Raw genomic sequence first — 24,417 nt, 5'->3', positions numbered from 1 at the left:
TATAAAGACAAAAATCCCTGTCCTCAAGAAGTGTACATAGTCTAATGAGAAATGCAAAACTAAAAATTAGTAAATTAAAAAAAACATACTGTGTATTACCCATCTTATTACTTAAGCCTGGCTTTCTTATTGCTCAAGATGATGTTTTACATATCTGTTGTATACTCATTCTTGCTCCCTCGTCCAAGAGTAGAATGCAAAGTTAAATATATAGGAGGTGACAGATGCCAAACTGTTGACTGATATTTAAATGTACTGGAGGCTTAGGTTTCAGAGTGCCACAAATAGTGTTCCACCCATGAAAAATAATGGATGTGTTATTTTTCTTTGATGGATAAACCTTAAAATAATAATAATAATAATAATAATCTTCTTTTTCTAATTTCTACCAAGGGAAGAAAAAAATGATATATCAAATATTTCAAAAGCACAAAGTTCCTCAAAACATGAGGACAGTACATACTAATACATAATATCTCTATTAATCATCTCACCTATTTACCTCTCTACACCCAAATGACCAGTTCCATTTTAGCCAAGCCAGTAAAAGTGATACCTACTCAGAGACACTCAGTGAGAACCCTTCCCCACCTCAAGAACCCTTCTTGCCCTCTGATCCCACAATGATGACGACAGGCTTAAGTTTACAGCTCTTCCCAGCTAGAAGACCAAAAGATTCCTTTTTGGAAAAATTATTAATGTCTTCAAGAAAAAATAAAGAAATGAAACTTTTTCTTGTTATTTAACATTTTGAGAGGTTTTATAATACTGTCAGCCAGTTTGGAAAGAATGGAATCGCTTAAAAAATTAATTAGATGAAAAAATAAGCGATTTCTAACCCAAGGAAAGACACAAAGTTATAAAAGAAAGAACATTCAATCACTGTAATGTCATTGTAATGAAAATAAAAAATGTGTGGTAGGTACTACGGCTCAGACCTGTAGTCCCAGCACTTTGAAAGGCCAAGGTAGGCAGATCGCTTGAGCTAAGGAGTTTAAGACCAGGCTGGGCAACACAGTGAGCCCTGTCTCTACTAAAAATTAAAATTAAGAACATCAGCCAGGAGTGGTGGTGCATGCCTGTCATCCTAGCTACCTGGGAGGCTGAGGTGGGAGGATCACTTGAGCCTGGGAGGTTGAGGCTGCAGTGAGCTGTGCTCATGGTACTGCACTCCAGCCTGAGTGACAGAGCGAGACCCTGTCTCAAAGAAAAAGAAAATAGAAAATGTGGTCTAACTGTACTATGATGTATGAAGGAGATAAAGAGAACATATGTGTGTACTATCTGTGTTGGGGGAGGAGACAGAGTGGGTAGAAGGCTAAATCCTCACATTTCACAACAGAGAATCAACAGAAAATAGTTAACATAGATAATCAAAGCATATTCTTTTTAACTATAGATCTAGAATATAGAATTTACAAAAGAAGCAACTAATAACATTGAAAATGGTTGACAAAAGACCTAGGGGTGAGGAAGAGTAAAATAGGTGACATAGATTTTCTTTCTATAATCTTTATTGACTCTGACTTTTTAAAAAGTACACGCATTACTTTGAAAAATATATTAAAATACACATCTTAAATTTCTAAACATAAAATATTCTCATATGAAACTTTTAAAATGGGAAAATAAAGCTTCAAAATGCAATTTCTCTCTAATATCTGTAACTACTAAACTTTAAATGATTACAATAGAAAGTCAGGATACCTCAGTAATGGGTCCTTCTCTTGTACCTCGGAGAAGACTCATTTCATCAGGAGTCAGTTGGAACTTGGATAAGAAGGCATCTGCGACTTGTGCTCTTATCTCTAATTTTGGCTGTAATTTTCAAAACAAGCAATAAAATCAAGCATCTTATTCAGTTGCATAGTTTTAAAACAAATTATATCTCAGACATAACTTTTAAAACAAAGGTATGAAAATTCTCAACATTTTCAAAAGCCTTGTTTCTGCCTCAAATATTATAATTTTATCAGACATGTAGGTGATAAAATTAGCTAATATTGTTCTATTTCAGATGCTTGCACACAATAAATGGAGTTAATCATTATGCAAAAGAAAAAATAAGTCCATGCATGGTCCCTGCATTACAAATTTGCAGCCACTTACAGGTACTTAAATAGTTCACCTTGCAGTTTGCTAGATTGCTTTTATAAGGGAGAAATATGTACCTGTTTTCAACCAATTTCTTTTCAGTCACTAAAACAATTCCTAGCCTTTTACGTTTTCACATGCAGTACATATCAAAAATCAAATTTATTAGTTTATGTTAGAGAAGATAAGAACTCCTTTATTAATTCTCCATAAATTGCTAGTCACTTATCCACTTTTGTCTTCCCCACTTTTTCTACAAAATATAGTAATAAAAACAACCTTTTAAATTATATTGTCTGAATGCAACCTATCTAAACTAGCTGACAGAAAAAGGCACACTCAAGGACCTATGGACTGAGTAGAATCAATACCCACAGGCAAGTTAGGTACACAAATTACTTGAACAGAAACTCAACATTCCTGGTTTCTGTATCTCAGAACTGAAAATACATACATAAAGTTATAAAAGTATTTCACTAGCAATATCCAGAGAATAGTAATATTCCACAATTAAACAGATTTCAAATAAGAATGAACAAAGATAAACATAAACACTATTTGTATAGATGATACAATGCATCTGCCATCTCTGTTTTATTTGCACCTTTGAGATGGGAGGTTTTAAATTCAAAGTTGGTTGCTAATGCTCCTACTGAATAAAGAAACTTACAAGGAAAAATCCTCCAGGTGGCGGCAAAGATCTGTTTATTTCAAATGAGAAATCACCTAATTGAGTCTACACAGATTTAAATGTTATGTTCTTAATCATCTTATTACTGATGTCTGAAAGTTATCTTAATATTTATCTTATTTTTGCTTGGTTGCTTTGTTGCCTGTGCTTTTGAGGTCTTATTCAAAAAATCCTTGCCCAGTCCAATTTCATGGAACAATTCTCCTTTTTTTTTTTTTTTTTTCTGGTAGTTATATAATTTGGGGTCGTATAATTTACTCTTTAATCCATTTAGAGTTTGTTTTTATATATGGTGAGAGATAAGGGTCTGGTTTCATTCTTCTGTGTGTAGCTACCTAGTTTTTCCAACACCACTTACTGAAGACACTGTCTTTTACCCAACATGTATGTGTTCTTGGTGCCTTTGTTGAAAATCGGTTGGCTATAAATGCATGAATTTATTTCTGGGTTCTCTAGTCTGTCCCGTTGGTCTATGTGTTTTGACACCAGAACCATGCTGTTTTGTAGTATATTTTGAAGTCCGGTACTATATAATGCCTCCAGCTGTCTTCTTTTTGCTTTGACTATCCAGGTTCCTTTGCATTTCCATATGAATCTTAAGATTTTTTTCTATTTCTGTGAAGAATGTCACTAATATTTTAATAGTAATTGCATAGAATCTGTAGATTGCTTCGGGTACTATGGACATTTTAACAACATTAATTCTTCTAATCATGGACACAGGATTATCTGCCCATTTATTTGGGTCCTTTCCAATTTCTTTCATCACTGTCTTATAATTTTCATGGTAGAGATCTTTCACCCCCTAAGTTTATTCCTAGGTATTTTATCATTTTTTGTAGTTATTACAAATGGAATTGCTTTCTTCATTTCTTTTTCAGATAATCTGCTGTTCGTGTATGAAAACACTACTGATTTTTGTATGTCGATAATGTCTTCTGCAACTTTACTAAATTCATTTAATATGTACACAATTCTACAATTTTTTGGTGGAGTCTTTAGGATTTTAAATATATGAAACAACCTACAGAATGGGAAGTACTTGCAAACTATGCATCTGGCAAGAAGCTACTATCTAGAATATATAAGAAACTCAAACATCTCAATAACAACAAAAAAATCTGATTTAAAAATGGGCAAAAGACCTAAATAAACATTTCTCAAAAGAAGACATACAATTGGCAATAGTTATATGAAAAAAATCTCAACATCACTAATCACCAGGGAAATGCAAATCAAAACCACAGTATCACCTCTCAATTAGAAAGGCTATTACCAGAAAGACAAAAAACAACAAATGCTGGCAAAAACGTAGAGAAAAAAAGAAATCTTATACACTGTTGGTGGGAATATAAATTAGTACAGCCATTACGGAAAACAGTGTGGGGTTCCTCAAAAAACTAAAACCTATCATGTGATCCAGCAATACCATTATTGGGTATATATGCAAAGGAATAATATCAGTATGTCGAAGAAACATCTGCACTTCCACGTTTACTGCAGTGCTATTCACAATAGCCAAGATATGAAATCAACCTAAATGCCCATGTACAGAAGAATGGATAAGAAAATGGGTGTGTGTGTGTGTGTGTGTGTGTGTACACATACAATTGAATACTATTCTGCCATAAAACAAAATGAAATCCTGTCAACTGTGAAAACATGGATGAATCTTAGAGGACATCATGTTAAGTGAAGTAGGAAAGACAAACATCACTTGATCTTCCTCATATCATATGTGGAACCTAAAAAAGTTGACTTCATAGAAGTAGAGAGTACAATGATGGTTACCAGAGGTTGGGGAAGATAGTGTGGAGAGGGGGAGAGGAAGAGATTGGTCAACAAGTACAAAGTTACAGTAAGGAGGAGTAAGTTCTACTGTTTTATTACAAACTAGGGTGACCACAGTAAATAAACAATGCAGTGGTATTTCAAGATAGCGAAGAGTTTGAATATTGTCAAAGAAATGATAAATGTTTAAAGTGATAGATATGATAATTACCTGGAAACATTACATTGTACCCCATAAATATATATAATCATTATGTCAATTATAAATTAAAAATGAATTTTAAGAAGCTTAAAGAGTTACCTTAACAGGTTTTGTTTTATACTTTTAAAAGTTCCAGTCATTATCATAAAGAATTTAAAGTAATTATAAAATTTCATCAAATTCCTAGAGACTATGCAAATTCACCATGCGAAATAAAATGTTTTTGGGAGCTTTTTTGGATCTATCTTTAGAATCAATTTATTAGGCACAAAGAAAAATTTGTCTCTTTAGTTTATAGTTTCATTTTGTTGTAACCAAAACAAGTGTTACCCACCTTGATCATACCCCTTAATCATTACAATTCATTCCAAATAATGTGGCTGAGTGGATCTAAAAATCAATCATGAGATAAAGACTGAAACATAGGCTCTTAATATAGCTACAAAAGAGATGGTGCAAAAATATTTTTATAATGGGCACAATACTAAAACAAGAGTTTGATATATCAAGATGGCAACTTGAAAAGTAGTGACAGAATAAATTCTAATATATTTTTTATTATCATATTACTCTAGTTTTACCACATGTATTCTTTTCAGGTAAATTTTCACAACCATTCTGACAGGAAGTTATTGTTAAATGGTCCAGTGATTTGGTTTGGGAATATTCACTCATTCAAATAACATTACTGGAGACTTACAATGTATAAGGCCTATGCCAGAGAACAGTGTGACAAAAGGCACTTATGACACAGACCTTGTCCTTACTTTACCTCAACATATATATGGAACTTTTAGAGGGCTTTTAATGTCTAAGTAAAAAGTATATGAGATAAATATTAACATAAAACATATAAATTATAACTTCCAGAGTATTTAAGATTATGTTTATACAATCACTGTATATTGTATAAATAAGTTAAATAACAATATGTGAAATATATATTACGGAAAAATACATAATAGACAAAACTGAGGTAGATCTATATGTACTAACATAAAATGATCCATAAGGCATTTTACAGATATAAAAAGTTGCAAGACAGTATGTATAGGAATCCCCACTTATTTTTAAGAGCCACAATAGTCCCCCCTTATCCTCGGGGGATACAGTCCCAGGCCCTCCAGTGGATGCCTGAAACTGCTGATGGTACCAAACCATACACATACTGTTTTTCAATCTGATAACTGAGACAGCTACTAAGTGACTACTGAGTGGTGGCGTATATAGCATCATACACTAGAAAAAGGGATGATTCAAGTCCCACCAAAGTGGGAGCCAACCACTTGAGATTTCCTCATGCTACTCAAAATGGTACACAATTTAAAGCTTATAAATTGCTTATTTCTGAAATTTTCCATTTATTACTTTCAGACTGCAGTTGACCATGAGTAATGGAAACCACACAAAGCAAAACCACAGACAAGGTTGGGAACACGCACATCAATTTTCAGTATGTCCAGTCATACATCGCCTAAGTATTTAAAATAAACAGACTACTTAATCTTCATGTTCCTTCAAATCATCCCAGAACATGATTTATGAATTTTGTGGTACTTTTCTTTTTCTTGAAAACTTATCTGTGTCATATCTTAATTCTACCTCTAGGTTCACCTACACCAAATAATTTCAAAATAATTTTTTAAAGGGACATAAGATATAAACCAAAACAAAAAAAAGTAAAGAAATACAAATGGCAAAACAAAATGAGAAACATGTCGATTCATCACTGTTCAATGATATGTAAATTAAAATGATTAAATTAAATGAAAATTAAATTAAAATATTGCCGGGGCCCGTTGGGTGGTGGGGGGGGGGGTAGCATTAGGAGATATACCCAATGTAAATGACAAGTTAATGGGTGCAGCACACCAACATGGCACATGTATACATATGTAACAAACCTGCACGTTGTGCACATATACCCTAAAACTTGAAGTATAATAAAAAAAATAAAAATTAAAAATAAAGTGGTGTGATAATATTCTGCATCTATATTAGCAAAGTTTTTAATGATGATACCTAATGCTCATAAAGATTTAATAAAATAGACACACAATGGAAGTAGAAATTGTTACAACCTTTTTCAAGAAAACTTTAGGCATTGTATTTCAGGACACTTCCAAAAATGATCCTCTTGAAATAAAAAATCATAGGAAAATGGACATAAAATATTAAGTGAAAAAAGTAAAATATTAACAACACACACACCTACTCACTCTGGAAGGAAATATACCAAAACATTAATTGTGGTTTTGTCTGAGTGGTAGAGTTATATCTGATTTTAATTTTCCTTAAATTTTATACAATAGATTTATATTAACATTATGTCCAAAAAATTTAAGAAAGAAAAGGCAGTTTTTTACACTTAAGAGATTCCTTTTACCTAATTCATATGATGGAAAGATAAGTGAAATAACCTGTTTGACAGGATCTTAAAGAATCTGGTTATCAATCACAATCCTTAAGAAAAAGTATTTCTACAATATTTTTCTTGGTACTAAAATAGAAAAAAAGAAGAAACTTTCCACTTTAAGTTTCTATAAAGTATCAAACTGAAAGTTAAACATTTTTGAAAGACTGATTAAAACTCAATAGAGATAAAATCCTGTAATGAGGTTGTTCACTTGTCAGCATTTCCAGTATCATGCCATGATTTTAAAACCTGATAAATTTCTAAATTTTTATCTTAGTATTTTAAAACAAATAGATAAAATAACTTCAATACAAAAATATATTGAAAAATAAAGCACATACAAATGACAAAAAAGATAAAACTGAGCTACATCAAAATTTAAAATGTTTGTGCTATAAGTGATATCACAAAAGTGAAGACAACTCACAGAATGGGAGAAAATAATGTATCTGCTAAAAAACCTATATCCAGAATATATAAAGAACTTTTACAACCAATAAATAAAAACACAAATAACCTAAACAAAAAATGGGTAAAGGACGTAAACAGACATTTCTCCAAAGAAAATATGCAAATACCAATAAGCAATAAAAAGATGCTTGACATCATTAGTCATTAGGAAAAAGCAAATCTAAACCACAATGAGCAGTACTTCACACCCAATAGCATGGCTATCATCAAAATGACAGATTAAAAACAAAGATATGCAGAAATTGGAATCGTCATATGCTGCTTTTGGAAACGCAAAACTGTGCAGCTTCTTTAGAAAGAGTGTGGCAGTTCCTCAAAAGTGAAACAAAGAGTTACCATACATGATTCAGCAATTCTACCTCTAAATATATACCTAGGAGGAATAAAACATATGCCCACACAAAAACTTGTAAACAAATATTTACAGCCAGCATTATTTGCAACAGCCAAATAGTGGAAATAACCCAAATGTCTATCAACTAGTGAGCAGGTGAACAAAATGTGGTATAGCTATACAATGGAATACTATTCAGCCATAAAAAAGTTAAAGTAACATGGATGAATCTTAAAAGTATTTATGCTATGTGCAAAAAGCTAGCCAAAAGGGCCACATATTGTGTGATCTTATTTGCATGAAAGATTCAGAATAGGCAAATCTAGAGAGGCAGAAAGTAGATTAATGGTTCACTAAGGCTGGATGACTACTAATGGTCACGAGTTTTCTTTCTGGGATGGTGAAAATGTTGTAACTCAGATCATAATGATGGTTGTACAACGCTTTGAATATACTAAAAACCAATAAACTATATACTTTAATTTTATGATATGTGAATTATATCTCAACAAAGATGTTTTTACAATAAAAGGTTCTACCTTTTGAATTACAATTACATGATTATAACTGTACAAAATACAGCTTAAAAGGCATCTAATACATTCTTTCAGCTTGATACTTTCCACTCCTTAATAATATTTAGTTAAGTATATGCACAATTGCTATTACTGTTATAAAGTAAGAGTGTCAAATATTAACAGGCAATGTCAGCAATAACTATTTAAAATTTTAAAGTAACCGTGTAGATATATTCAGTTGATAAGTTTTCTGTGTAGAAAGGAGTGGGTACAAAGAGCATTAATACACTGCCTTTGCTATCCAGTTAAAATAGTCAAAGACCATAATGTCCAGCAACTGCTTAGAAATTATAGGGCAGAAAATGAGTGCTAGAAGAATAATGTGTTGTGGGATTACAAAGAAGGAACTAATTAATTTTTTTTCCTGGTGACTGAGTAAAGGTTCCTGGCTGAACATGGAAAATAGATAATAAAACTGTAAAGCACAAAGGTAGAATACAATTTCCTATAAGCTGAAGTATTTTTTAAAGAAAGCAAGACTTTCGGCCGGGCGCGGTGGCTCAAGCCTGTAATCCCAGCACTTTGGGAGGCCGAGACGGGCGGATCACGAGGTCAGGAGATCGAGACCATCCTGGCTAACACGGTGAAACCCCGTCTCTACTAAAAAAAATACAAAAAAACTAGCCGGGCGAGGTGGCGGGCGCCTGTAGTCCCAGCTACTCCGGAGGCTGAGGCAGGAGAATGGCGGAAACCCGGGAGGCGGAGCTTGCAGTGAGCTGAGATCCGGCCACTGCACTCCAGCCCGGGCGGCAGAGCAAGACTCCGTCTCAAAAAAAAAAAAAAAAAAGAAAGCAAGACTTTCTTTGAAACATATATATGTACTTACATATATACATTCTCAAGGAACATGTACATGCATGTTCTTAAGTTTTGTAAAATATTTGGAAATATATGATGGGCATAAACAACAGGGAACCTTAAAGGACAAATGAGTTTTCAACAAATGAATTTCGGGAAATGGAATTCCAGGTAGAATGAATGAGAATGCAGAAAAAGTCTACCTGGTTGATAAATGCAGTTACATCAGGAAATAAAAAAGCAATAGCCACTTTAAATGAAGTGTGCCCACAAAAAAAAAGGAAGGAAAAAAACAAAACCTCTTTTGTATTGGTGGGGAAAAAATGTTAGAGAGAAAAAGTTCTTTTTTATTGGTGGGGAAAATTTGATCAGACAAAATTTTCATTAAAAAAATCCATACCATCTCCAAACATAATTTTTAAAATACGTAAACCAAATATTATTTCCAAATTTTTCCTCATACTATTTCCCTTAGAGTATGATCATCACAATCACGAGAAACACGTAAGTCATACTGTGCCTTACCCCCAAATTTTCATTTCCAGTCCAATATGTGTGACTGAAATAAAGTTGTTACAGTTTATCTGAGTCGGGCCCCTGCATGTCACTGGCAATATTTTCTTTTGGATAGTTGCTGCTATGTACAAATGAGATAGGAAGAAAGAAGAAAAGAGATGTGATGCTGTCCTGCTTTCCCCTAAACTTTTATTAGGTAATGCAAGAAAATGTGTCACACATGCTTCTGCAATATATTTTTACATGCAATATAAAACCATTTATACAAGAAAAGTTTTATATTTTATTCCACCAATTTCAAAACCTGAGTTAAAGTAGTTTACAATGCAATTAAAATAAAACTGTTAAAAACTAAAATAGTAAGAAATAAAGGGAACGGCTGAGAAAGTAAATAATACATCTGAGGAAAGCTATTGCAATTAAGCACAAAATAGCTCTAAGCTTCCTAGTTGCCAGAGCAAAAATAGAAATAAGATGCGTGACATGGATTTCTTTGTCCAATAAAAGGGAGGAGTAGACAGGGGCAACATTCTTTAATGTATGTCATGCAGTGTGTTCAGCAACTTATGTAAATCATTTAGTTATCTCAAAAACCCCATGACATAGATATTTTTCCGTTCCTTCTTTCAGACATAGAAACTTAGGTTAAGGGAGGTTAAAAAATAACTGTATAAAATCACAAATCTAATAATCTTTTACCCAAGGTTTCGATTAAAATTCAGGCTTTTGTCTTAAATCCTATATTCTTTCCATTTTAACATACTGAACTTAAAAAAATACACACACATAAACATTCTCCAGAGATTATTTTTCTGAGTCCAGAGAGAGATTTGGCTGGTGGGCCTTTATAAGAGATAATAAAAATATAATAGTGATTTCAGTAGTATTTAAAAAATACAAAGGTATGTTCATGTACATATAGCCTTTCCTGATCATCAGTGAAGCCCATCGTCTGGCTACCAATGAAATATTAAGGGAAATGCTAACCTGCAGTCCTGTGAAGAAAATTCTACATTGAGCTTTATCTATTAGAGCATCTCAGCTGTCCTGATGACTGACTGACTTCTCACTCAGTTGGAAAAATATTCATATCATTTATACATTTGTCTGAATAAGAGTATCATATTATTCAAATAATCCCACAGTATTTCTATTTCTAAAGCTAACTGCTTGTTTAACGAAGTTTCTTGGTAAAAAGATATTTTAAAATGAAAAACCAACTCCGTGTCAGCCCCCAGAGACCTGTTATCATAATTTCTGCCTTGCAACTTTCCTAAAATATATTCACACAAATGTTCACTTGGCACATCATATCTATAGCTCTTGGGATACTAGAATGTCATGAATTTTCATTTCCCAAAAGCATTATCAGGTCAAAACACTTCCATAGGCTGACTAAAATAATAAACATAAACCTTGCTTAGTTTTGAGAATACATGAACAGAGGCACAATGTTTTAATATTGTCTCCTGTATACATTATTTAGAGTCCCATATTACAAGCTCCAATATAAGGTTTATTTTTCAGTTTTCACTTTATGTTCCTTTCCTCACATTATAGTTGCTTCCCATATTCATTTACTCAAAAATTATTTATTGAATCTGTGAAATACCAGGCACTGCAAATACAAAAAGGAGAATAAGAAATTGTCATTGTTCTCAAGGAGCTCACAGTTTAGGAGATAAAGAGACAATCAAATCAACAATTAATTGCAAACAACTGTAATACATATTACACCAAAATGAAAACAAAAGATTTAACTGAGAACAAGAAATGTTTAAATAGGCTTTGCATACAGGATTACTGATGTGTTATCCTTTTAGTTTTAGTCACAATTTTCAATTAAAGTAACGCTTTGTGTTCAGCATTAAGTTAGAGAAAAATTAATGTCAAGGTCTCTAACAGGGCATGTGTTTTTCTAGGACACTTTTCTTTCAAAAGAACTGTTATAAAATGCAATCTAATTTTATGGTGAAGGCACAGGCTTAATTCTGAAAAGAAATTTAACATTGCCTTTCCTTACAGAGCTGACTGCTTTGCAGAGTCAACCATCTCTCACATGGGCTTAGTCTGCAACTTTTCTCACCACTTTAACCACCAACAGGAGAATATTTGTGGTGATGGAACTGTACTATATCGTGACTATGGTGGTGCATTCAGGAATCTACAAATGATAAAATGTATAAAAATAAATACACCAGCCGGGCGCAGTGGCTCAAGCCTGTAATCCCAGCACTTTGGGAGGCCGAGACGGGCGGATCACAAGGTCAGGAGATCGAGACCATCCTGGCGAACACAGTGAAACCCCGTCTCTACTAAAAATACAAAAAACTAGCCGGGCGAGGTGGCGGGCGCCTGTAGTTCCAGCTACTTGGGAGGCTGAGGCAGGAGAATGGCGGGAACCCGGGAGGCGGAGCTTGCAGTGAGCTGAGATCCGGCCACTGCACTCCAGCCTGGGCGACAGAGCAAGACTCTGCCTCAAAAAAAAAAAATAAAATAAAATAAATAAATAAATAAATAAATAAATACACCAATAAGTAAAACTGTAAAATCTGAATAACACAGGCAGATAGTACCAAGGTCATTATCCTAGTTGTGGTACCATACTATAGTTCTGTAAAATGTTACCTTTGGCAGAAACAAGGTAAAGGCTACCTTGGATCTCTGTATTATTTCTTACAACTGCATGTGAATCTATAATTATCTCAAAATATAAAGTTTAACATTTAAAAAGTTTAAATGTTTTTTCAAAGTTTACCAGTTAGGAGATGAGAGAATTAAGGTAGGGGAGAGGGACATTCCACAAAAAATTAAAAATATGAATAATATTTTGTCTAAGTCCAGGTCTTTCAAATTATAGTCTCTGGACCACTGTATAAAAATACCTGGGATTTTGTTAAAAGGGCCAAATCCTGAGCCCAAATCAAGATTTACTGAGTCATTAACCAAAAAACACAGTTGTTTAGTTTTTTCAGTGAGATCTCTGAGGATGGAGGCCAAAACTTGCCATTTTATCAAGCTCCTTGGTGGTTCTTATGTTTACTATGATAAGGTATGGGATACATGAATTGTAATGTAAAACACCAGAAAGAAAAACTGAAATAAAAGATGGCTCCAATGACACCTAACATCACACTAAATATTTCCAGTGATTTAAAAAAAAAAGCTTTGAAGAACTAATTGTTCAAATTGTAAGGGACAGAAAATTCTTGCTTATCATAAGTCAAAATTTGCCACCTGTAAATTTCTTCTTTAAAACTCAGTTCCAAACTCAGCAGCAATACATAATAAAATTTAGCTCTTTTTTAAACAAGAAAGATCATCAAATATTTGAAGACACCATCATGTCGCTCTTAGTCCTATACTTCTCAATAAACAATTCTGGTTTTTTCAACCGTACGTCATTTTTTGAGACCCTTTACCATCCTATTCACCCTCTTGCCCAGGCCCGTTTTTTTCTTAAAAGCTTGAATCTGTTGATATTTCACTTAACATTCCATACTTTGTGTCATTCACAATTTTCTAAGTAAGTTGTCTATGTATACTCTAAAGTCTTTGATTAAATGTTAAACATAAAAGGATTGGATTGAAGGTGCTCTGAAAAGTTTACAGACTTTTCAGAAAAAAAGCTGACTTACAGGTCAACATCAAGTAATTAACCACCAATGTGGGGGTACGACCATTTATCCGGCTATAAAATAGAGAATGACATAAACAAGATAAAAGAGAATTTAAGGCCAGACTTCCTAAAATTAATTTCTATCCAGGCAATTTGCAATTCAATAAATCTGAGGACAACATCAACTTGCTCTCATTTTGGCTTATAGAAATCACAAAATGGGTAAAGGTGGATTTTAGTGAAAGGGAAGGTAGTTAGTAAACAAAAAGGGAATTAAATGCATGAAATTATGATTAAACTTTTATAAAGTTTTGATACTTAGTTTTTTTTTTAAAGATTTTTCTCTGGCATAAGGAATAAAATCGAGAGACTATTTTATTTGGTATTCTTCCTTTCAACTAGTCTTAAAACTGGGCAATATTTTTATATTTTCCTGCTGTCAAACCCTTTTTTCAAACAAAATCTTACATGGAATCCTAATACATTAAATAAATAAAAGTGAAATTGCTCTAACTAAAATTAGGGTGAGAGAATCTGACCTCCAAAACTCCATTATCCTCTACATCTTGCAAAGAAACCCTAAGGTTCAATGAACTATGGTTTGAAAGCCACAGTTCTAAGATAAGGTACATGTTCCAATATCCAATAACGTACTTCCTATACGGGTAAAGAAAATGTTTGCTTTGTTTTGTGCTATTAAAGATAGTATTTTTTAGATGATATTGGTACATATATTTTATTTTGCTAATTTTGTCACATTTTCTCCATGTTTTTATAAGACAGAAAAGTAAGTTACAATGGTTATCATTTTAACTGCAATGGATCATTCCAGTTGATCTCTGAGTCCTCTGTAGCCCATGATATCCTTTTATACAAGTAACTTTACACCTCTGCACTCTTTATAATTTCCCATTCATCAATCTTAGCCTGAAGAGAACTGTATTAAGAAGGATTAAGGGCTCAATATAAAAGAATGTCAAGATCAATGGATGTAAAACTAAGGAGTTGGGGATCATGTATTTGCCATTGTTGGTCTAGGGCAGTGTTTTTCAAACTCTTGACTATGACCCATAATATTAAACCATTTAAAACCATTACCAAAACTGAAAGAAAGGCTTCACAAAAAAATATTCACCCAAACTATTTTTACTTATTTATTTTTTAGAGACAGGGTCTCTGTCTGTCACCCAGGCTGGAGTGCAGTGGCATTATCATAGCTCACTGCAACCTTGAACTCCTAGTCTCAAATGATCTTCCCACCTCAACCTCCAGAATAGCTGGGACTTCAGATGTGCACCACCACGCCCAGCTACCCAAACTATTTTCTGTTTTATTTTATTCTATTTTTATTTTTTAAGGCAAGCTATGATTGACTTAAATAGTAGTAATGACTGATAAATTATAATTTACAACCCACTGATCTTGACCTGAACTACAAAAAACACTAGTTGTATCACGAGTCACAGACTTTTCTGTAAAATCTTGATATACATATTTTAGGCTTTGTAGGCCACATATGGTCTCTGTTGTAACCACACAACTCTGCTGCAGTAGGGTAAAAGCAGCCATAGACAGTATGTAAACACAACCATAGCTGTGTTCCAATAAAGGTGCATTTACAAAAGCACGTAGTGAGCTGGATTTGGCATGTGGCCATAGTTTGATGACCTGTGGTCTATACTACAGTATACTGACCTACCGCAAAATGAGCATTTAAAGTGGTAGTATATCCATATTACTGGTGAAATACCTAGAATACTAAAGGTTTAAGTGATGTACCCAACTACTGAGCAGGAGACAAGTATACTGCATCATAATATAATGCTTCTCCCCCTCTATACTACTCCACACATGAGAGATGCATTGTTAATGAGTTTTAGCATAATTGCTATGAGTTTTAGCAATACTGAACACAACACATTATACAAATCCATACTATACTCACCTTTATTCACTCACTCATTCATTCAATCAACCAACAGTATACCTATCGTATAAACTACAAGGAGAATTTATACAATTAACTCTTAATTTTACCAGAGAGGATATATCATAGCTTAAAAATAAAAGACAATGATTGTGAAAAAAATAGTAGTAAAACTATTAAAATCTGAAAAAATTTACATTTTAAAAGCAATCATTTCTGAACTCCGCAGCAAACAATAACAATACATCATCACCTCTCTTCCAAAGAAGGAATAATCTCTCAACCTCAATATCAAGTTTAATGCTCCTAAACTACTGTCTTTATGCTTAAGTTACTATTGGATAATATAATAGCTTAGGACCTTATGAACCATGTTATTATTCTGCTTTAGTTTTGATTTGGAGTTATATATAATTTTCTTTGACTCCAATCTCCAAATTACTGAAAACGTGGCTGTATGAAGAAAAACTTACCTTTCAGATTGAAGCTTAGTTGTTTTTACTATTAAATCTTGAGTCTGTTCCTTTGCTGCCTAAAATTATAAACATATCTAATATAAGTACATTCCAATTTTATTATATTTCAGAAAACAAATACTACCACTTACTGAGATTTAGACTTAAAACTAATGAGATCACTCTATGGAACTCAGAAGAAAAGCACAACAAAATGAAATACGTAGATGTTTCAAGGCTCATCCACTGGAGGAACACACTCAGAGTTCTTAACATAAGGCTTACAAGAAAGAAAAAGGTATCCAGACGCTGACTAAGGAACTTAGTTCATGATGCTTTTTAGTGCAACAGAAGCACTGGAAGAATAAGTTAAGAATGAAGAACATGACTTCAGGTATGGACATGTTGAACTGAGATACCATGCAACCTCTACATGGGGTTGTTAACTAAGTCACTGAAAAGGAAGTGTGGAGCTCAACAGAAAAGTGTAAGATGGAGGTAAAAATTTGAAAGTTGTAATATACAAACTATCTGCCATATAAGTTTTTGGTGAGGATCAGAGCTAGCCCCATCTAAAGGACACAAGGCTATTCCTAACCAACTTTCATTCTAAGCAATTCTCTCTTCCCTAAGCCAGAGTTGAAAGGATCAAGAGTGAAAAGTCAATTAAGAAAGCATTTTATCCAAAGATTAGAACACATTCACGAAGTGGCTTTAAACAAAAGACAATAAGATTCTCTCTCAAAGATCTGAACTGGGGAATATTACAAAACTAAGGCAATAAACAACAAGAAGAGAAGCAAGTAGTCATGAGGCATGTACAGAAATAGAGTCCATGCCTTGAAGAAAAATTAAATGAGCCAGAAAGATGCATAAATTACATCATTAGTAAAGTAGAGAAAAACACATAAAATAGAAGGTGAGTCAGTCTGTTAAAGAGAAAATACCAGAGCAAACACCTGAAGACACTGGGTCATTTTCATGTTAGAACACCACAATAAAGAGTCAAGCTTCTGTTGCTAAGGTTTCTTTCTTTCTTTTCTTTTCTTTTTTTTTTTTTTTTTTTTTTTTTGAGACAGAGTCTTGCTCTGTCGCCCAGGCTGGATGGAGTGCAGTGGCGCGATCTCAGCTCACTGCAAGCTCTGCCTCCCGGGTTCACGCCATTCTCCTGCCTCAGCCTCCTGAGTAGCTGGGACTACAGACGCCCGCCACCACTCCTGGCTAATTTTTTGTATTTTCAGTAGAGAAGGGGTTTCACCGTGTTAACCAGGATGGTCTCAATCTCCTGACCTCGTGATCCGCCTGCCTTGGCCTCCCAAAGTGCTAGGATTACAGGCGTGAGTCACTGCGCCTGGCCTGTTGCTAAGATTTCTTTCTAGAGCTGCCTTAGATCTAGACACCTCCAGTTCTGGGTTTTTAGAGGCCTAATCCTCTACAAACTCAGTTTTCAAACTGTGAGGGAAATTCTCTTATTGCTTTCTAGGTATCCTGTCAATAACAGAGCCTGACTGCCACCTCAAATGAAGCTATTTTGAGTGTATGTTCCCAGGAAACAGATTTTTTAAGAAAATAGATTTGAACCTAGGTAATTCTGCATATCACTTATCTTTATTATTATTTGTTTTTAAAGACACAGGGTCTCACTCTGTCACCCAGCCTGGAGTACGGTGGTGCAATCTTGAGTCACTGCAGTCTTGACCTCTGGGCCCAAGCAATCCTCCCACCTAAGCCTCTAGAATAGCTATGACTATAGGCATGTGCCACCATGCCTGGCTAACTTATTAAAAGTTTTTGGTAGAGATGGGGTCTTGCTATGTTGCCCAGACTGGTCACAAAGGATCCTTCTGCCTCAGCCTCCCAAAATGCTGAGATTATGGGTGTGAGCCACCATGCCCGGCCATTTCACTGACTTTTAAGGAATGGAGTTCAACATGATAGCTCCCAAGGTACTCTTTTAGAATTATTAGACTGTCAATAACTTCTTCAAATGTTTATACTTCTTAAAGTTTCATTTCCACCCTTGTACAGCCTGGCCTTGTGCAATTTTTAAAATATAGTATCCCCCCTCAAGTCAAAGATATATTTCCTTTTTAATATTTCTGAAAAAAAGAATGCTTCACAAAATCAGTATCAAAAAACATTTACTAGCTTTTTACTCCAGTCATTATTGAGGGTGCACTTTACAATTAACACCATTTATTAATCAATGAAATATGATACTTTAGCACAATGTTATATAATAAGAATTTGCAAATGTTTTTTGCATATTTCCTGATTTTTTTCATTTATAAACTATGGTAAGAATTCCAAAGTAATATTTAATAATATTAATGAAGATTATTAACCTCACTTTCCATTATCTTAAATGTTAAAGATGATTATTGTTGAATTAATAATAAACATATGCATCTAAATATAATTTATCCAAGGAAAACCACAAAGGAATAAACAATAACATATATAAAACTACTGATTACATTTTAAAATGTTTTCTAATAATTTCTAAAAGGTACCATAGTCAAAGTATTTCAGAAAATATTAAATAATTAAATGAATCATTATAACAACATTCTACAAGAAAAACAGGGAGGATACTCTAAGAATACTTTTCTTTATGAATGAATAACTTAAGAACATTAGAGTTGATATTATGAACACATACTAGTAGAATTCCAAAAGTGCTATATCCAAATAAATTACCTTTAAGCATAAATTGAAGGAATAAACAAAACCTTCAAAATCATGGACCTCCTACTACTAGAAATGATATGTGGATCAAAATGAATGTAAACAATAGGCAGTATAAAATATTTTAAATATTCAATCAAAAAGCTATGAGGGAATCTTTTATAAGTGATAAAAATGTTCTGTATCTTGATTATGGTTGTTGTTTCACAGGTGTATAAAACTGTCAATCCTATCAATATGAACACTTTGAATGGGTGCAAGTTTATTACCATTCATAAATTATTCCTCAATAAAGTTGACCTGAATAAAGAAAGAAAATAGGCCCACGTCACTATAGAAGAAAAAATAGGATGTAAGGTGGGTGCAAAGAAAATATAAAGGACTGGCCGGGCATGGTGGCTCATGTCTGTAATCCCAGCACTTTGGGAGGCCGAGGCAGGCAGATCACTTGAGGTCAGGAGTTTGAGACCAGCCTGGACAACGTGGCGAAATCCTGCCTCTATTAAAAATACAAAAATTAGCCAGGCGTGGTGTCAGGTGCCTGTAATCCCAGCTACTTGGGAGGCTGACACAGAATTGCTTGAACCCAGAAGGTGGAGGTTGCTGTGAGCCAAGATCGCACCACTGAGGATAGAGTGAGACTCTGTCTCAAAAAAAAAATACAAAGGACAAAACAGAAGGAGACACTTCGGTTGTAATTTAAAATATTTATAAACTATTTGAAAAATAGCATGAAGAATAAAATACTATGATCTTTTATATTTAAAACTCTCTATGATGAAAAGTATAAAATATAATTAAGGGTACAAATTAAAAAATAAGAGATACTACCACTAAAATTGGAAACTGAGTAGTCTAACATTACAAAGCATAATATTATTTAAAAAACACACAGGTACAATATAGAAAACATTATAAAGTGTAATTTGAGGACAGGCATTACATTACGGAGACTAAAAGATGAGAAAAGGAAATAAAAAAGTTAAAGAAAAAGAAGGGTCAAACAAAATCAACCACTGAGGAATAAAGTAAATATATGCCAAAAATGTGAAATGGCCATTAATAATTAGTATATGCTATATAATTATTTAAATATTGTCAAATTAACAAATACCTAAATATTGGACTAAGAGACAATAAACATGCCAATAATATCTGATAGGTTAGTAAGAATATCAAAATTTAGACAAGACCAGAAAAGATAAAATTTTAGAGAAACAAGAAATTAACTAGTCCTGCAAACTGATGATGCAAGTAGCCTGTGATTAATCTATAGAATATGCATTAATGATTCTTCCTAGAATCACTGTTGATGTCAATGGTTCCAGGAGACACTTAGAGATAGAAGCTTGCTCTTAAAATGTGAGGGTAGTAGACATAATCATGATTGGCCCTTAGGAGGAAACTGTTCTATGTACTACTCCAAAATTAGATGACTGAGGGTAATTAAGTCAAAATGCTGATTCTGCTGCCAAATTGTAAGGTTAGGACTGCTTTCATTAAAAGACCTAAAATTATACATATTTTCCCAGAATTGTTTTAAGGCTATGCATAAATCAGAAATAAGCTGGGTCTTTATCAGGCACAGCTTTAGTGTGAAATTAATCCTAAGGCTTCTTACTAAAAGAAAATCATTCCTCCTAGATTTCTAGAATATTATGGAATTGAAAGGTTTATCACAATTCTACATAGTTAGCTCTGTACTGGCTAGACCAAAATATAAATGCTCTAAAGTCAATTGAACAATATTAATAAATCATTATCCAAAGAAACACAAAGATATCTAAAATTTTTAAAAATAAGGATTATATTTATACCCAAATTTCCTACAGGGCATTATGGATTAGATATCTATACATTTTGTAGACCTAATAATTTTTGAAAGTTTACTTTAAAGCAGGAACTATGCCAAAATCTAGCCATTATACAATACCTGTAGGCGACTTGTCATATCTTGACAACAGTTGCTCATTGCTTGAACATCTTCACTTATGCTTTCAAGTTCCTGAAAAGGAGAAAAGTAACATCACACATCATACATACAGTAAGAAGAAGGTTCTCTTCTCTTAGCTAAATCCTTATTTTAGTTACATAAACTTTTTTTTTGGTCAAGGTATGACAAGAGATCCCATATTTAAAACTGGAAATGATTAAAAAGAATGACATCTAGTGCTAGAAAAATTGTAAAGAAAATAGTCCATTCCTTTTAGAGAATATGACCACAGGAAAATGGCAAATGCTTTATAAAACTGAATATCCCTTTATTCCTAGTGTTATTCAATTGCAGTTATTCTTATTGATGTTCAAATAGTCCTATGTTTGGCCAGTAGAAGAATCCTCTTCATATTAGCTCCAAAGTCCTTTTGACATTTATCCAATAGTCTCAGATAGCATCTTTGCTTTCTGATACTGATAAGATTGTTCCTTTTAGTAGGAAATGATGTTTAAAAGAGCCAGGCATGGTGGCACGCACCTGTAGTCCCAGTTACTTGGGAGACTGAGGTGGGAGAATTGAGTGAGCCCAGGAGTTCGATGCTATAGTGTACTATGATCATATCTGGGAACAGCCACTGCACTCCAGCCTGGGCAACATAGCAAGATTCCATCTCTAATGTAATTAAAAAAAATCCTTTCCAAATTATTAGTCTTCAGTCAATAAAAACCTACCAAGGTGTTAAAACAATCTATTTTTATTGAACACTCATTGAAACCATGTGCAACACTTCCATAACTCACAGAGAAATATATTAGTATTATAATGTATTAATACAGTTAATAAAATATTACATAATAAGATATAATAACATAAACAAAATTTATTTTCACTCTATGGCGAGTGGACTACACTCTCAAGTATGATGAATCATTATTAATACATTGAAGTTACTGATATTAATCTGAAATTTTCGTATTTTAGGATATAGTAAAAGTAACTCAATTCTAATTAATCTCCAATAGAGAAGTTGTTATCCAAGAGAGGTTTATTTGATGAAGGGATATTTCTATTGGAAAGCCATTCAGGGAAATGTTAATATTTTTGTTAAAAAAGCTAAAATTCCTAAGATAATCTTCTAGAACAATGTTACAACTTTCTAAGAATTAGTATTTGTGGAAGTCACAGATTCATAAATCACATTAATACAAATAAAGACCCAAATGCAGCAAGAGAAATTAGCTAAGTTTTCTATTTGGGCATAGTATACGAATAGCAAATATATCAATCTAATTCAAAAAAATACTTAGCACAGAGCCAGACACAACAATAAATTCTCAATATATGCTAAATGAAAAGAGTTTACATACCTCCTTCACTTCCTTGAAAATGCTTACAAATTCTTCATTGATGGCTAAACTTTTACGTTCAATATCTCCACGTAAATTTCTTCGAGTTCTCAGACTATTTTCAACAAAAAAGGTTGAAAGTGCCTTGAGAGCTTCTAACATCTCCTATACAATTGGTAACAGAAGACAGTTATTGGAACTAATTTTTAAATGTTTTCCTAATCTCAAGACAAAATGTAAAGAAATCATTTTCAAATGATTTGTTTTCATTAAACAATCCAAAAAATATTGAAGGACCTTCAAATTACTGAAGCATGCTTATTTCCAGAACATAATAAGGATCTACTTACTTGTGTATAGTGTTATATATACAAGATTATTCATTGCAGAATTGTTTGGAATTGCAAAAACTAGAAATAATCTAAATGTCCATCTAAAAGGGATTGCTTAAATAAATTATGATATACCAATTTACAAAAAAAAATCTTTATGCACTTACATAGTATAAGCTTTGAGATATGGTAAGTGAAACATCAAGACATAGAAACAGTTATAATACCAACAGTTAAAAACTTAAAAGGAATATATACATGCATATTTACTTGCGTATACCTAGTTTACACATACATAATGTACACATATATAACGTACACATTAACTATCTCTGGAACGATCTATTTAAGAATAAGTACTGGAAGCCTCCAGGCTAGAAACTGAATAACTGGAAGCAGAACTTGGAAGAACTTAAAGGGGAAGGCCTCTCTGAGGTGACTTTGAACTGAGGCCTCAGTGGTAGGCAACAGCCAGTCATGGGGACAAAGCCTTCCACAGACAGAGCACATAGTGAGTACAAAGACCCTAAAGTGGTAGAAGGAAGGCCACTAAGACTGAAGCTATGAGAAATTATTACGATTTTAGGCAGGGGAGTAATATAATATGATTTATATTTATAAAAGTTTATTCAACTTTGTAAGGGAAATGAATGGTAGAAGGGTACAAGAAAGGAAGTAGATAAGAGAAAAAACTAAATCCAAGTATGGTTTGATAGTAGCTTAGAACAAGATGGCAGTAGTACAAATGAAAAAGAGATATTCCAAAACATGGCACCGTGGCTTACATCTGTAATCCCAGCAGTTTGGGAGGTCAAGTTGGGAGGACAATTTGATGCCAGGAGTTCAAGACCAGCCTGGGTAACATAGTGAGGCCCTATCTCTACAAAAGATCAAAAAATTAGCCAGGTATGGTGGCATGTGCCTGTAGACCTAGCTACCTGGGAAGCTGTGGCAGAAGGATCGCTCGAGCCCGCAAAGATCGAGGCTGCAGTAAAGCCGTGTTCTCTCCACTGGACTCTAGCCTGGGTGACAGAGTGAGACGTGGTCTCAAAAAAAAAAAAAAAAAAAGATATTCCAAAATTTTTTTCAAAGTAGGATACGTTTGTGGATTTGACAGGAGACGTAAAAAAAAAAAAAAAAAAGTGACAAGAATCCAAAATTACTCATATGCTTCTTGCTTGACGGGGTAAATGGTGATGTTCTTTAGTGAGAGTGGAACCAGTTTAGGGAAAAATCAAGAGTTCCGCCCATGTTAAGTTCTATGATGTCAATCAGTATCCAATTGGAAGTATAGTATAGACAACTGATTGTACAAATCTGGAGCTCAGTCTATGTCAGAAACACAGTCATAAATTTGAGAGTAATCATACTTTTTACTACTTAAAATTATGAAAGTACAAGATTTTTCTCACAGAGAGAACATGAAAGGAGGAGAGAGCAGAGAACCAAGCCCAGGACATCCCATAGTACCCTAAATTTTGCAGATATACATGTCTACACCTCTACTACTGTATATTCTAGTAGGCTTACCCTTTCATGTTTCTGTTACGTTACTTTGAAATATTGGCTGGACTGACAAAAATAGTAAAGCTATTTATATAAATCCAACTTAATATTTAAGGGGAAGCAAAATATGTTTACAACTATAAATCCTTACCATCCCAAAAAAAAAAAAAGAAAAAAAAAAAAACCCATAAAGTGAAGCAGTTTCTTTTGACTATAGCCTTGCAACGTCCTTAGGTCTGGTTCAAAGAAGTAGTCAGTAATATTGAATGAACGAAATCACAGACTCAAATGTAAATTACAGTTCCACCAGTTACTAGTTGTGTGACAACCTAGCTGCACTCTCTCCATGCTTTATTTTCCTCATGGTAAAAAGAAGTTCATGTGGCCGGGCGCTCTGGCTCACGCCTTGCAACCCCAGCACTTTGGGAGGCGGAGGCGGGCAGATCACCTGAGGTCTGGAGTTTGAAACCCGCCTGACCAACAATGAGAAACCCCATCTCTACTAAAAATACAAAATTAGCCGGACGTGGTGGCGCATGCCTGTAATCCCAGCTACTCAGGAGGCTGAGGCAGGAGAATCACTTGAACCCGGGAGACGGAGGTTGGGGTGAGCCGAGATTGAACCATTGCACTCCAGCCTGGGCAACAAGCGCGAAACTCCGTCTCAAAAAAAAAAAAAAAAAAAAAAAAAAAAAAAAAAAAAAAAAAAAAAAGAAG

General features: G+C 33.8%; 1 protein-coding gene across 1 annotated transcript in view; it reads right to left on the bottom strand.

Annotated features, from left to right (window-relative positions):
• COG6 (component of oligomeric golgi complex 6) overlaps positions 1-24,417 on the bottom strand; it is a 97,261-nt gene that overhangs the window by 71,452 nt on the left and 1,392 nt on the right. The window contains exons 2-6 of the mRNA XM_017854154.1: positions 21,884-22,027; positions 20,514-20,585; positions 15,911-15,969; position 14,954; positions 1,708-1,818 (exon numbers count right to left, since the gene is read on the bottom strand). Coding sequence (XP_017709643.1) covers positions 1,708-1,818; position 14,954; positions 15,911-15,969; positions 20,514-20,585; positions 21,884-22,027 — 387 coding nt within the window. The remainder of the gene's footprint in view (positions 1-1,707; positions 1,819-14,953; positions 14,955-15,910; positions 15,970-20,513; positions 20,586-21,883; positions 22,028-24,417) is intronic.

Source organism: Rhinopithecus bieti, unplaced genomic scaffold, assembly GCF_001698545.2.
Source record: "Rhinopithecus bieti isolate Rb0 unplaced genomic scaffold, ASM169854v2 scaffold_35538, whole genome shotgun sequence".
Classification (NCBI taxonomy): Eukaryota; Metazoa; Chordata; class Mammalia; order Primates; family Cercopithecidae; genus Rhinopithecus; species Rhinopithecus bieti.
This window is presented reverse-complemented; position numbering and strand designations above follow the sequence as displayed.